This window comes from Nerophis lumbriciformis, linkage group LG03 (genome assembly GCF_033978685.3).
Source record: "Nerophis lumbriciformis linkage group LG03, RoL_Nlum_v2.1, whole genome shotgun sequence".
Taxonomy (NCBI): domain Eukaryota; kingdom Metazoa; phylum Chordata; class Actinopteri; order Syngnathiformes; family Syngnathidae; genus Nerophis; species Nerophis lumbriciformis.
In genome coordinates, this window is record NC_084550.2 from 48,057,229 (window position 1) to 48,073,237 (window position 16,009).

Genomic DNA, 16,009 nt, shown 5'->3' on the forward strand with positions numbered 1-16,009 from the left:
CACCTCCACTTTTGTGAGTACTTTTGCTGGAGGATTTGTGTTAACAGTATGGAAGGGATGGAAGAATGCTTGGTAATGGATGACTCATCAACATCAACACATGCTTCGCTTCCTCCATGGGTATGGTTTGTTGTCTTCACTTTAGTATTCAATACCATATTTTCTGGACTATACAGCGGTATGGAAGCCATCAATCAATCCATCCATTCCTCTTCCTCTTATCCGAGGGTCGGGTCGCGGGGGCAGCAGCCTAAGCAGAGAAGCCGAGACTTCAATCGCCTTTGCATCCTTATTAGCACGTAGGAGAATTCTGCTGGAGTGGAAGTCACCAGTCTGCCCCAAAGCCTCCTTATGGCTTAAAGACCTTATGATGTATTTAGATCTGGAGAAAATAAAGTTCAATCTTAGGGGGGCACCTGGGAAGTTTTATTCTGTTTGGGGCTGTGTGGTTGACTACATAGCTAAATTAAAGACGCTACAGGACACATGAAAAGTTCACCTTTCATAAACCAGCTTCCTTTTTGGTAGTTTTTTTTTTTGTTTTGTTTTTTTTTATTTATATTTATTCTGGGTGTATATTTACTATCTGCCTATGTTGAGAAGAAAGTGATGTACTAATTATTTTCCATTTGTGACTGTACCTTTAACTTACTGTATGTAGGACCTGGGGGGGTGGGGGTTATGTGTGTATGGGGTATGTGTCGGGTTGTTGTTCTTGGAAGTGGGTGGGAAAAAAAGGGGAAAATGTGACTACTGTTCTATCGTATATTGTAATACCTGTCAAATTTAATAAAAACATTTATTAAAAAAAAAAAAAAAGAGAAGCCGAGACTTCCCTCTCCCCCAGCATACCTGCCAACCCTCCCGAATTTTCCGGGAGACTCACGAATTTCAGTGCCTCTCTCGAAAATCTCCCGGGACAACCATTCTCCCGAATTTCTCCCGATTTCCAGCCGGACTTAAGGCACGCCCCTTCCAGGTCCGTGCGGACCTGAGTGAGGACAGCCTGTCGTCACGTCCGCTCTTTACTTCACACAGTATGAAGTAAAGAGACGTAACTTCGTCACCTCGCCTGGTTATTGACTCCAACCCAGAATATTACACTGCCCATACCTACGCTCCTTCAAAGGCTGTGCTACTGGCTGCAAAGCATTGCACTTTCAAATACAACAATGAGTAGAGAGGAGTGTTATGTGTGTATACGTGTAAATAAATGAACACTGAAATTCAAGTATTTATTTTATTTATATGTATAAATATATAATAAAATACATATTTATATATACACACCGTATTTTTCGGAGTATAAGTTGCACCGGAGTATAAGTCGCACCTGCCGAAAATGCATAATAAAGAAAGAAAAAAACATATATAAGTCGCACTGGAGCCCGGCCAAACTATGAAAAAAACTGCGACTTATAGTCCGAAAAATACAGTAGCTAGAATTAACTGAAAGTCAAGTATTTATTTTATTTATATATACATATATAAGAAATACTTGAATTTAAGTGAATTCTAGCTATAAATATACTCCTCCCCCTTAACCGCGCCCCCTGGCCCCGCCCAATCCGACCCCGCCCCCCCAAATCTCCCGAATTCGGAGGTCTCAAGGTTGGCAAGTATGCTCCCCAGCCACTTCATCCAGCTCCTCCCGGGGGGTCCCGAGGCGTTCCCAGGACATGTTGGGGAGACATAGTCTCCCCAACATAGTCTTCCTATGGCCTCCTACCGGTCGGACGTGCCCTAAACACATCCCCAGGGAGGCGTTCGGGTGGCATCCTGACCAGATGCCTGAACCACCTCATCTGGCTCCTCTCGCAGTGGACTAACTTTGAGCTCCTCCCGAATGACAGAGCTTCTCACCCTATCTCTAAGGGAGAGCCCCGCCACCCGACGGAGGAAACTAATTTCGGCCGCTTGTACCCGTGATCTTGTCCTTTCGGTCATAACCCAAAGCTCATGACCATAGGTGAGGATGGGAACGTAGATCGACCAATAAATTGAGAGCTTCGCCTTCTGGCTCAGCTCCTTCTTCACCACGACGGATCGAGACAGGGTCCGCATTACTGAAGACGCCACACCGATCCGCCTGTCGATCTCACGATCCACTCTTCCCTCACTCGTGAACAAGACCCCGAGGTACTTGAACTCCTCCACTTGGGGCAGGATCTCCTCCCCAACCCGGAGATGGCACTCCACCCTTTTCCGGACGAGAACCATGCCATGTCACCATGCCAGTCGCTTCACACTCAGCTGCGAACAGATCCAGTGAGAGCGGAAGATTCTGGTCAGATGAAGCCATCAGGACCACATCATCTGCAAAAAGCAGAGACCTAATCCTGCATGCCCTCAATGCCCTGACTGCGCCTAGAAATTCTGTCCATAAAAGTTTTGAACAGGATTAGGTGACAAAGGGCAGCCTTGGCGGAGTCCAACCCTCACTGGAGAGGAATCTGACTTACTGGCTGCGGACCAAGATCTGACAAGCCGCACCCACTAAATTTTAGAAGGAAAAAGGTAGTTTCCATATATTAGCCGCGCTGGACTATAAGCCGCAGACATATACGTTGTGAGATGAGTGATTTACACTGAAAGATTTTGTAAATGTTTATTTACATACCTTAAATCAGTGGTTCTTAACCTTGTTGGAGGTAGCGAACCCCACCAGTTTCATATGCGCATTCACAGAACCCTTCTTTAGTGAAAAATAAAATGTTTTATTTTTCAAATTCAAGATAAAGTTATGTTTTATTACTGGTGCACAAAATGAACCGTGCATGAACATCACCTTGTTCAAAGAACAAAACCAACACAGTGCATGAACACACAACAAATTACACACCTGCAAATCAGATGGAAAATTAGAGGAGACATTCTTTGGGGGTATCCATAATACGCCGATAGGAAGATGTTTTTATTTACATTATGAGTCGCTCCGCCGAACCCCTGAGGCCGACTCACCTAACCCCTAGGGTTCGATCGAACCCAGGTTAAGAACCAATGCCTTAAATGTTTCCAAACGGTGTCTGTAACAAGGCAGTAAAACGGCTGACCAACCAAAACAGAAGTCATCATCATGGACCCACTAGCTGTGGGAGCTAGCTCTCTGATAAGCTAAACAGACTCAATAACGTTTTAAATGTTAAACTCTTTTGCCGCTGGCTTAGCTGGTACTGACTGTGACAATGCTGACACACCAACAGTTGTTGTTATATCATCCTCTCTCTAACGCTTATTAATGAACTTGTTCATTTCCTGTTAATATCTGCCTACTTTCTGCTGTAACGTGATTTCAAGTCGCGAAGCTCGGTAGCTACACTTCCCAGTAGTTTGGCAGTACCTTCGCTACTTTGCATCTCTATCCTCCTTCAAAACCCTCCCCCTTCCACATCCCACCTCCTCGGATTGTAAATAACCAAACGTATTTCTAATGTATATACTTGTTCTTATGCTATCTGAACTCACTATGTTCTCTGCTCGCTGTACATATCCTACCAAGTCAGACCTACACTGTTTCAATGTCCATTTCTCGGATGATGCAATTGTTGATGACTGAAGTGCTGATATCAACAAAACCCTCCTCATCCCACCCCCCGGATTGTACATAATGTAAATGATTCAATGTGTATACTCTGATGATTAACTTGTGTGATGACTGTATTATGATGATAGTATATATTTGTACCATGAATTGATTTAAGTGGACCCCGATTTAAACAAGTTGAAAAACTTATTGGGGTGTTACCATTTAGTGGTCAATTGTACGGAATATGTACTGTACTGTGCAATCTACTAATAAAAGTTTCAATCAATCAATCAAACAATTGTGAACGAGTAGCAATTTCCACGGCTTAGCTACTTTTAGACCCGTGTAGTGAGTTGTGTGACAAAAGTTTTGTACTTTTCCTTTGGCCAGGTTATTATTTTTGCCACTGTGGCTTCTGTTAAACTGGTAATTTTTCTTGTGCTGAAAAGTCTCTATTATTATTATTATTATTGTTTCATTTCATTTTTTTTATGAATTAGTTTCCTGTGTTTTTTCCCTCACTTTGTACATGGTACGCAACTTTAAAGAAACGTTAAAAAGCTTCTAGATTGTGTTTATTATTATAAACATTCAAACTGAGCATGTTTCTCTTGTTTGGTGAAAAGTTGTACATTAAGTTATATATTTACATGAAGTAGCTTTAATATCGCAAGCTACATTTGTCGTGTAGCTTGTTACAATTCTCTGGGGATAGCTTCCCCTGTGGATTAGCTACATTTAATCGAGAGTAACTTGTAGCTCAGTGTCAGAATAATTGTATATAAGTTATCACACAACTTGTTTGCTTGCAGTTCAGGTTGCTCTGCGTGGTTACTATCTACTAGTGCTCACAGAGCTGCCCTTGTTCTTATCAAGCAAAGGCGGACAGCTTGTAAATCTCCACTGTGTGCGCCTCGCCGTAGAAGTGTCTGTTTTGGACAGGGGCTGTCCATATTTCTGAATCCCGAAGTCTCCAAGAAGATAATGCGGACGAGCAGAGAGGGGGTGAACTCGACACCGCTCCAAGCACATTTTGTTTTGACTGTTTATGACCCAGTGCTGGGCTGCTGCATAATGTGACCTCTCCCCTTAGAAGCAGCTTCAGCTATGTAATCAGGGAATGCCCAAATAAATGGGGAGGCGCTGGAACTTTTTCCTCAGAGCGTGGGGTGACACTGTACGAGGGTACTAGGGATTCCTAGTCGACACTACTAGGATTCCAGTCGCACTAGACAGTGAAGCATGGACGGCAGAAACCAGCCTTTCGCTGACTGACACGATGTCGGCTCGCTACCAGACCATGGTAGCGAGAGCTACCATGGTCTGGTAGCAAGAATTGACGCGGAGCGAGGCGTTGATGCACTGCGTTGATGAACTGGAAGCACACTGGAAGATCCAGTGTGCTTCCAGTTCAAAGATGGCTCACCAAGTCATCTGACCTACTCTCGCTCGGCACACAGATATCAAAACTAATTATGTGATTATATTCAATGTCAATCAATTTATTTATATAGCCCTAAATCACAAGTGTTTCAAAGGGCCACAACGACATCCTCGGTACAAAGCCCACATAAGGGCAAGAAAAAACTCACCCCAGTGGGACGTCGATGTGAATGACTATGAGAAACCTTGGAGAGAACCGCATATGTGGGTAACCCCCCCCTCTAGGGGATATTATTACTATTATACCACTATTATTATTACTAATTATATGTTTTACCCAAACTGTATTTATTAAACAGTTATTAAGCAGTGGCACAAACATTAAATTTAGCTCTCCTCATGAGCTAAATTGAATGATGTCTCTCTTTGATTCCTTGCTTCTTGTCCTGTTTAATAGATAGTTCGGTGCTTGAACCTGACACTTAGCTTACTACATTTTCCAAGTAGCTTGCCCATCACTGGTGACACGTTGAGGCTCGTCCTCCAGTGGTAATGACATCTAAGATAAAGAGATGCAGTTTATTTGCAGTAATGGAGGTGATTATTATTATATTATACACTGTGTATGGAGACACATGATTAGCTGCCAGCCACTTGTCATCCATTATTTTTTAAACAAGAATATAAATTGGTGTATTACCTGATTCTGATGACTTGCATTGATTGGAATCTGACAGGATTCGCAGTAATGCTGATAACTTTCACATTTTTGAATTTACATTGTGGAGGAGAAAAAAAGTCCTCCTTTCCGTCCAAATACCGCATGAAAGTGGTTGGTTTTTGCCATCTTATTTGTCCAGCTCCCATACTCCTTTTTATACACTTTACAAGAAATACATTGACGGCAAAATCTGTAGCTTGCTAGCTTTCCGAGACTCTTTATTTTGTTAGCACAGGCAGGATGGACCGGCACTTTTATTGTGAAGACAGGAACTGTGCGGTCTGTCTTTAGGGTTTTGACAACAGATACGGCGCGGGAGTCTGTTGAAATAAAACGTGTTTCTTGCCTTCCTGTCGGTTGTTTTTTTCTAATACTGAGTTCGCAACAGCCAGCGTCATTCCACAAGATCCTCGGATAGTTAAAATTGATGAGCGCTAATTTTTAGGTCTATTTTTTTAATGCCTGGCTGGCGATGGACTGACACATCCTCCGCCATCCGCCGGTAGCTTGCGATCAACCTAGTAGGCACCCCTGGTTTAGCACATTTCTAATTAAAAGTGAAAGAGCTGTGTATTTATTCTCTAACCAAATACAAGCGGTCACAAAAGCATTTTTGAGTGAGAGCGTAGATCCGCTACCACAAGCCCAGGAAGTGTGCAACAATGCAGAAAACAAGACAAAAGCCTTTTTTGTAGGCTACAACATAGCACTTTGGTTGTGACGATGGTGGTGACTTACCTGAGTCGCGAGAAACAATAATCTCATGCGCAGGCCCGTCGCCTCCTTCACCCCAGGAGCGCACCTCCAGCACCACGTATTGGTCGTCTTGGGGCAGCGGCAGGTTCACTGATGTCTTCGTCTTGTCCACTACCTTCAGAACCGTCTGACTGTCATGCTTGTACAGAATCTGCCATCATGAAAAACATTCACCTTTAAACTTGTTTTGTCCTCATAAATAATAATATCTGATCTTGTATTTGCACTTTCGTGATACAATATGTAATATCGTGGAGATGAAATACAATGCATTTCAAGTGTAATGAAACGATCACTCGAGTGTGGATATGTGATAACGATAACAATAATGCATTCTTTCAAAAACACGTCAAACAAATTTCTAACATCAGCACATACTTCAAAGTTGACTTGAGCAAGGTGTGTAGTGCTTGTACTGCACACTTAAACATTTACACAACAGTTGTGTTGGTGTTTGCACGTTCGTTCTAACTTACTTTATGTAACAACTGCAGGGAAACTAAAGAAAGGATCTTGAACAAAACAGTCAGCAATTTTCATTTGAGCAGACTCTTTTTCCTGAGGAAGCTTAGGTCCTTTGATGTGTGCAGCAAGCTGTTGGGAGATCTTTTTTCAGTCTGTTGTGGCCAGTGCCCTGTACTTTGTAGTGCTTTGTTGGGGGAGCAGCACCAGAAAAAGGGACTTAAACCGGATTGACAAACTGATCTGGAAAGCCGGCCAAACTATTGGCACGCAGTTGGAGGCGTTTGTGTCAGTGAGGGACAGGAGGACACTGGACAAACTGCTGGCCATCATGGACAATCCTGCCCACCCACTCCACCTGACAATTGAGGGACAGTGGAGCTCATACTCCAACAGGCTCCTTCAGCTTCATTCCCACAGTGTTCCATTCAAGAACTCCTTCATTCCGCACTCCATCCAGCTGTATAATCACTCGCCATACAGCAATAGATGATATCTGTCTATTACATACTTGCCAACCTTGAGACCTCCGAATTCGGGAGATTGGGGGGGGGGGGGGGGGGGGGCGGAGTTGGGGGAGCGAGGTTTGGTGGTAGCAGGGGTGTATATTGTAGCCCGTAAGAGTTAGGGCTGCAAGGGATTCTGGGTATTTGTTCTGTTGTGTTTATGTTGTGTTATGGCGCGGATGTTCTCCCGAAATGTGTTTGTCACGCCTTTAATATTGTTGTCCGGGTGAAATTGGGAGAAATTTGGGAGAATGGTTGCCCCGCGAGATTTTTGGGAGGGGCACTGAAATTCGGGAGTCTCCCGGAAAAATCGGGAGGGTTGGCAAGTATGGTCTATTACCTGACACCTTCTATGTTAGCTACCTCTCTTTGTTTATAATGTATATTTTCTGCTGGATCTACTCTCTATTTTATGCTGCAGCTGTGACATGTACTGTAATATTGTTCATGGTAATTGGGATTTGTTATATATTATATACAAACATTATATAATATAATAATATAATATATCATTATATATTATATACTGTATATATAATATGTAAATATTACATATATGTTATAATTCATATTGCTACTATGGTACATTTTTAGTCTACTTTATACCTGCGTTACCCTTTCCATCCTTTGTAACTGAGCTACTGTGTGGAACAATTTTCCTTGTGGATCAATAAAGTTTGTCCAAGTCTAAGTCTAAGTCTTTTATGGCTGGAAATGACACATGCTAATGGAATATTAATAAGATATCTATTTTTTTTTTTTTTTTTAAATACAATATTTTTGAGTAAATGCAAACAACCTAGTAACTTGCAACATAAAGAAAAACTGCACTTTTTGAGGGGAATTTTGCCCATCATTCACAATCCTTATGAAAGACAAGAACGTACGTGTTTTGATTTTTTATGCTTTCTAGGTGGTTTAACACAGCAAGTACAAGATGGCTAACGATGTAGCTAATGGGAGTAAAATATTCCGCTTATTAAGCCCTCTAAACAACACCCAAAAATAGCCAATTTACATGACCTGAATATTAACCAAGTATTAGCAACATTGTTAATAAAACGCTAAGGCAGACAAACTATTTTAGCGGCGCCGTAATCACACAGTGCTAACTACATTATGCTGCTACATTGACATATTGAGCCGGTGAGCTGCTGCATTGGCTCTAAATTGATAAAAGTTCATTTTAGATGATTAATTATGCCTCTCACCTGGATAGTAGAAGGATGTGGCCATAAATCGAGAAGTTGGTCAACTTTGACATCCAACTTAGAGATGGTGAAAAAGACTTGAAAAGCTGCTAGTTTGCTGCACATTTTTTTAAATTAACCAACGTCATGATTATGATTAATTCTTCATCTAAACGGGAATATATGAACATCTCATAAGTGGGCGTTCCAGTGAGTGCAGACATTGTACAGTAAGTGGCATAGTCAAGATGGCGTCAGTATGTGCTGTGCCCTGCCTCTCGCTGTCAGCTGTTTGTTTTTGTGCTGTTCGCGTCTGTTGTCTTCTGTCAGCTCACTGCTCGTGTATGACCGCCAAACGCTGTTGGATCTTGGCCCCTCTCCAACGGATGTGGTTAATTTCGACAGTGGTTTTTTGACGTCCCAGTCGTCTCACTCATCCGGCTAGATTCCTGCCTTCCTTTCCCGCCCCCTGGCTCTTCTCCCCCGGCGGAAGCGTCGCCGGCGCCATGCCAAACGTGGCTGCCAGCTGGTGAAAGTTAGGGCCCTCTTGGCCCGGCTTCCTGAAGGAGGAATGGTGCGGTACCTTGTCTCTTCCTGCACCCGCGCTTGCTGGATCCCGTCGGTTCCTGGCTTGTTCCTGTCGTCGGTTTGTAGGTGGAGGCTCGCCCCCACCGCTCCAGCTCTCCCACCACCTGCGGGCTCTGTGTCGGGGCCCACCCGGATCAGCTGCGGTTTCGGACGTGCCGGCCCCCGTCAGGTTCGGTCTTGTTAACGCAAGATCTTTGACAAACAAAACGTTTATCCTGAAGGATTTCTTCAATCCCCGCGGACTGGACTTACTCTGTGTGAGTCCGCCCCTCTTAATGAACTTTCACCACCGGAGTGCCCCTACTTTAATTCTCCGCGGTCGTCCGGTCGAAAAGGAGGAGGATTAGCAGTCATTTTTAAAAGTGACTTTAAATGCCGTCAGATCCGCCTGCAATCCTCCTTTTCAAGCTTCGAACTGTGCATGTTTGACCTGGGTCTTTGTGATGTTGTCCTGTGTGCCGTCGTCTATCGACCACCCAGGTACCATAAATACTTTATAACTGACTTTTCTGAATTTCTGGCTGAAATCCTGCCTAAATATGATTGTGTCCTTATTGTTGGTGATTTTAATATTCACACCTGCTGTCCAGACGAGCCGCTCTCCAGGAGCTTCCTGAATGTTATTGACTCATTTAACTTTGTACAGTCTGTGTCTGTTTGGACACATGAACGCGGGCATACACTCGATTTAGTGCTCTAGTATGGTTTGTGTGTTTCTAATTTGGACATTTACGACGCTGTGTTCTCGGATCATATGCCGATCCTGTTTGATATCCCCACTCAGTGTCCGGTTAAACTGTGCGCTGCTCCTCAACGCTCTTGCATGTTTAATTCCTCGTCTCCTGCTCTGTTCTCCTCTACTTTTCTGACTCTCTGTGATGATAACGCTGCAGCCTCTGTGTGTCTGAATACTGAAGAGTTGGTTTCTGGGTTCAACTCTATTTGTTTCCAAACACTGGACACGATCGCTCCTTTGAAGTTCCGCCGCGCCAAACCCACGCCTGATCCCTGGTTGAATGACGTCACTCGTGCTGCCAGGCGCGAATGTAGGAGAGCAGAGAGAAAATGGAAAAAAGACAGGCTGCATGTGTCTTTTGCCATTTTTAAAGAGAGCCTGTTGTCCTTTCAGACGACTGTAAAAGCAGAGATGAATACATAGCTATCAGAGACTATAGTTTCTAACTGTAAAAACCCCAGCGCTCTGTTCAAAACCATTTACATTGTCATTGATGCTCCCAAATCTGTTGGTTTTGATGCTTCTTCTGAAATCTGTGAACATTTTCTCCACTTTTTCACTGACAAAATTGTGTCAACTAGAGCCAGTTTATCTCAGCCTTCCTATGACACTTCTATTCCTCTGCACTTCTATTCTGTTTTCCATCAGTTTGAGCCGGTGTCCTTTTCCTTTCTAAAGGACACAATTAGTCATATGAAGCCCTCTGGTTCTCCTGCAGATGCCCTCCTACCTTGCCTATTCAAGTAGGTACTTGCTACTATTGGATCAAGTGTCCTTAACATTATAAATAGTAGCCTCTCTTCTGGTACAGTACTAGCGGAGTTTAAACATGCAGTGGTACGTCCTTTACTTAAAAAACCAAGCCTCGATCCCTCTCTCCTCTGTAATTTAAGACCTATCTCTAATCTTCCATACATTTCCAAAATATTAGAGAAAGGTTGTCTACAGTCAGTTGTTGCCCTTAGTAGATATTGGTATCACTGAGCTGTTACAGTCCGGTTTCAAAGCCCTCAGCACTTCTAAAAGTATCTAACGATATCCTCCTGTCAACAGAGTCCGGTAAATATGTTGTCCTGGTGCTTTTAGATCTGTCTGCTGCGTTCGACACTGTCGACCACGCCACCTTAATCACTCGTCTTGAGAACTGTGTGGGCATTAAGGGCGCCACCCTCAACTGGTTCCGGTCGTACCTGACTGACAGGAGTTAAAGTGTAAAAATAGACAGCTTTGTGTCTTCCACAGCTCTTCTTCCACATGGGGCTCCCCAGGGGTCAATCCTTGGCCCTCTTTTATTTGCGCTTTACCTTCTCCCTCTTGGTTCTGTTTTCAGGAAGCACTGTATTGCATTTAATTTTTATGCCGATGACTGCCATATCAATTTTACCATAGCACAAAACAACACGGTCCAACGTCTCATTGACTGCCTGCACGACATCAAAGCCTGGCTTTCAGTTAGGTCACCTCAGCAGTCAAGAAGCAGATTAGCAACTCTCCGACAAGACAAACACTTATTGTATTCATTTGAACTTTGCTTTCTGTTTTTTTTATTGCTCACTAAAATGAAATCTAAATGAGGGTGGTTAATAATTATTATTAATAGTTAGCTAATTATACAATTATTATATTCCCCAGCAAAGATGTGTCATTATGATGCAATTGGAGTAATTCATTCTTATTAAGTGTGCATTTAAAGTACTTCCAAAGCTTAGATGTTTGTAGTGTCATATCAAACGAAACGTAATCAAGAATCATTAAGACCGGAATCCAAATGAAGAATCGGAATAGGAACCAGTATCGCTTGAATCCAAACCATGCCCAACTCCAGTGTTGCACGGATTATTTGTTTATTTTTCTCTGTCTTACTAAGAAGTTTGGAGCGTGTACGTGTAGATCTGATCGCATGTCCCGCAGCCCTTTTTAAATAATGGGGTGGGGTGCTTTTTTGCCTTACCAGAATAGAATGTTCCTCAGCATCTTTCTGCACTTCCTGTCTAAAGCCAACACTTTTGAACATTTCGTCCGCTATGGCGTCCAAAAACGGATGTAAGAAATACAAACATATTGTCTTACACGCGGGTCAGTACTGTTAATTGTACAGTTTGTGCGGTCCTTACGTCACGCCGGAAACGCCCCAGCCAGACCAGCGCAGCGAAAGACGCTCTTTTCAAAGACACCTGGGTTGTTGACTACAGGCTTATGGACAAAACACGCACTCGTGGACAAATATAAAACAGGCTTATAGACAAAACACGCACCCGTGGACGACTATAAACAGGCTTATGGACAAAACACACACCCGTGGACAAATATAAAACAGGCTTATGGACAAAATACGCACCCGTGGACGACTATAAACTGGCTTATGGAGAAAACACGCACCCGTGGACAAATATAAAACAGGCTTATGTACAAAACACGCACCCGTGGACAAATGTAAAACAGGCTTATGGACAAAACACACACCCGTGGACAAATATAAAACAGGCTTATGGACAAAACACGCACCCGTGGACGACTATAAACTGGCTTATGGAGAAAACACGCCCCCGTGGACAAATATAAAACAGGCTTATGGACAAAACACGCACCCGTGGACGACTATAAACAGGCTTATGGACAAAACACGTACCCGTGGACAAATATAAAACAGGCTTATGGACAAAACACGCACCCGTGGACAAATATAAAACAGGCTTATGGACAAAACACGCACCCGTGGACGACTAGAAACTGACTTATGGAGAAAACACGCACCCGTGGACAAATATAAAACAGGCTTATGGACAAAACACGCACCCGTGGACAAATGTAAAACAGGCTTATGGACAAAACACACACCTGTGGACAAATATAAAACAGGCTTATGGACAAAACACGCACCCGTGGACGACTATAAACTGGCTTATGGAGAAAACACGCACCCGTGGACAAATATAAAACAGGCTTATGGACAAAACACGCACCCGTGGACGACTATAAACAGGCTTATGGACAAAACACGCACCCGTGGACAAATATAAAACAGGCTTATGGACAAAACACGCACCCGTGGACAAATATAAAACAGGCTTATGGACAAAACACGCACCCGTGGACGACTATAAACAGGCTTATGGAACCAGAATAGTATGTCACACTTGGCTTCACTATAACCACGGTGGAAAACGAGGTGGGAGACGAGGAAACCCTGGTAGGTTGTTTCATTTCCATCCATCCATCCATTTTCTACCGCTTATTCCCTTCCGGGTCGCGGGGGGCGCTGGAGCCTATCTCAGTTACAATCGGGCGGAAGGCGGGGTACACCCTGGACAAGTCGCCACCTTATCGCAGGGCCAACACAGATAGACAGACAACATTCACACTCACATTCACACACTAGGGCCAATTTAGTGTTGCCAATCAACCTATCCCCAGGTGCATGTCTTTGGAGGTGGGAGGAAGCCGGAGTACCCGGAGGGAACCCACGCAGTCACGGGGAGAACATGCAAACTCCACACAGAAAGATCCCGAGGCCGGGATTGAACTCACGACTACTCAGGACGTTGTTTCATTTCATTTCATTTAATATTAATAAGCTTACACCGTTATGCAGAGGTACAGTTATAACAATTTTATAGACAAAATACACTATTTATAGTCACTGTGGAGAGTGGGGTGGCACTAAATATTTTCTTCTTCCTGGGGAAGAAGCACTGAACTACAGGTAGAAGAGTTGTAGAAGCGTTCGTGTTGTTGAAGTTTTAGACAAAGTAAAAGATTCAGTTTGAGCTATGACGACAGCGGTAAAAAAGTGGAGGATAACAATCAGTCAAATCTGTGGTGTTCATTTTTTCAAAAGACAGAAATACACAAATTCTGATGACATGTTGAACTGTATACTGAGTGGTCACTAGGTGTCAGTAATGTAACATGGATGTGGATCTGGCCGTTCCACTAGGATTCTTCCAAAGTTAAAAGAAATTCAGAAAAGAAGTAGAAGCATTTAAGTCCCATCTTAAAACTCATTTGTATATGCTAGCCTTTAAATAGACCCCCCTTTTAGACCAGTTGATCTGCCATTTCTTTTCTGCTCTGCCCTCCTGACCACAGATGAATCGCTAGCTGTTCAAACTAAGAACTCCGGCTTATTAGTGATTCCCAGAGCCCCAAAAAAGTCGGCGAGCTATCGACCGTTTTCTATTCGGGCTCCAGTACTCTGGAATGCCCTTCCGGTAACAGCTAGAGAGGCTACCTCAGTAGAAGCATTTAAGTCCCATCTTAAAACTCATTTGTATACTCTAGCCTTTAAATAGAACCCCTTTTTGTCCAGTTGATCTGCTGTCTCTTTTCTGCTCTGCCCCCCTCTCCTGCGTGGAGAAGTTATCAGGTGACCACAGATTAAGCGCTAGCTGTTCAAAGTCGGGACCCGGGGTGGACCACTCATCTGTGCATCAGTTGGGTACGTCTCTGCGCTGCTGACTTGTCTCCACTCAAGATGATCTCCTGCTGGCCCCACTATGGACTGGACTCTCACACTATTAACTAGATCCACTCGACATCCATTGCACCGGTCGCCCGGGGGGGGGTCCCCACATCTGCAGTCCCCTCCAAGGTTTCTCATTGTATCCCATTGGGTTGAGTCTTTTCTTGCCCTGATGTGGGATCTGAGCCGAGGATGTCGTTGTGGCCTGTGCAGCCCTTTGAGACACTTGTTATTAAGGGCGATATAAATAAACTTTGATTGAATGAAACTTTAAAAGGAATAGAGTTTTTCATTAAAGTGATTAAAACAGCGACTTTTTCCACCACAAAAAAGGCTAACCCGCGCTGATAAACAAAATGGAAAACGCAGAGATTGGATAGTTAAGAAAGGTTCTAAGCTCTGATGTAGCACTGAGAAGACATCAAACTTGACTAAAGGAAGTAAAAGTTGCGCTAAAGGATCATTGCTTTTGCCAGAGGAGAACAACAGCGTCATACCAAAAAGCCTCCTGTCCCCCCATCAGAGACGTCCGAATCGAATCGACAAAGTTTTGACTATTTGAAGACAGCCCAAACGTGCACTGTGCAACACCTAGTAGTGGCTGCACATTTCCTTCAAGGTTAGGGAACCTTGGAGGATTGCATTTCCAGTTCCTTGCTTTGATTCTGGTTCCCAACAATTCTCTATTGCGATTTTTTTAAGAGGCAGGGTCAAAAATTTACAATTAATTTCTTACAAGGCTATTTTCAAACAGTATAATATATCAATAAATCAATCAATCACATTTTATTTATATAGCCCTTAATCACAAATGCCTCAAAGGGCTTTACAAACCACGACATCAGATCACACAAAACCAAATGGGAACAATGAGAAACCTTACAAGGAACCGCAGATGTGACCGAAATTGATAATTATAGATTTAAGGGAGCAGCTCTACACAGTGTATGGAGCTACAGTTAGCTGCTTTGCTACCCCTGTGCCAGTTAATTCTTCAGGTCGGTGGACTGGGTTTTCAAAATAGGAATCGAAGTAAAAAAAACTTTGGACACTTCAGGGGGAATCGCTACATCCAGCTCTGGGTCACTTGGAAAGACTCTGGACGACTGCTACGCGCTTGACCTTGCCGTCTCGAGGGCCATGGACTAAGTGCTGAGACTGAGACATGACTGAACTCACTGAATCCAACTAAAAACCAGGACCACAAAACCGGGATATGATCTAAACTGGATTTTGTGAACCATTCCACCCAGAAACCCTCACCTTGTATCCCAGAATAGCAGACTCATTGTGCAGGGACTTCACATGGTCCCAGCGCACAATTACCCAGGAAGCATCAGTCCTCCAGGACACATTTCCAGGAGGACGATTAGGAGCTGGAAAACAAAACAGTGTATATGTCATATATTTAACTTCATTTAACAATCCAATTAAGATATACTGTGCTGTTAGTTAATTATCATGTCAACACTACGACAATTAAGCGTCAATAAACAATAGACAGTCTTTACTGTCAAAATTAGGGGTTTCCCGATCCGATATTGATATAGGATATCATCAATAAATCCAAAAATGATTTATATAATCTTTCTTATACTGCGGCAAGATGCAACACAAAGTACTTTAAACCAATTTAAAAGGAAAACACGCGTGCACGCGCACGCGCACACGCACACACA

At 43.3% G+C, this 16,009-nt stretch overlaps 1 protein-coding gene across 2 annotated transcripts in view; it reads right to left on the bottom strand.

Moving 5' to 3' along the window:
• cntn2 (contactin 2) overlaps window positions 1-16,009 on the bottom strand; it is a 78,327-nt gene that overhangs the window by 2,854 nt on the left and 59,464 nt on the right. For both annotated transcript variants that reach the window (XM_061938257.2, XM_061938266.2), the window contains exons 21-22: window positions 15,594-15,706; window positions 6,369-6,537 (exon numbers count right to left, since the gene is read on the bottom strand). In XM_061938257.2, coding sequence (XP_061794241.1) covers window positions 6,369-6,537; window positions 15,594-15,706 — 282 coding nt within the window. The remainder of the gene's footprint in view (window positions 1-6,368; window positions 6,538-15,593; window positions 15,707-16,009) is intronic.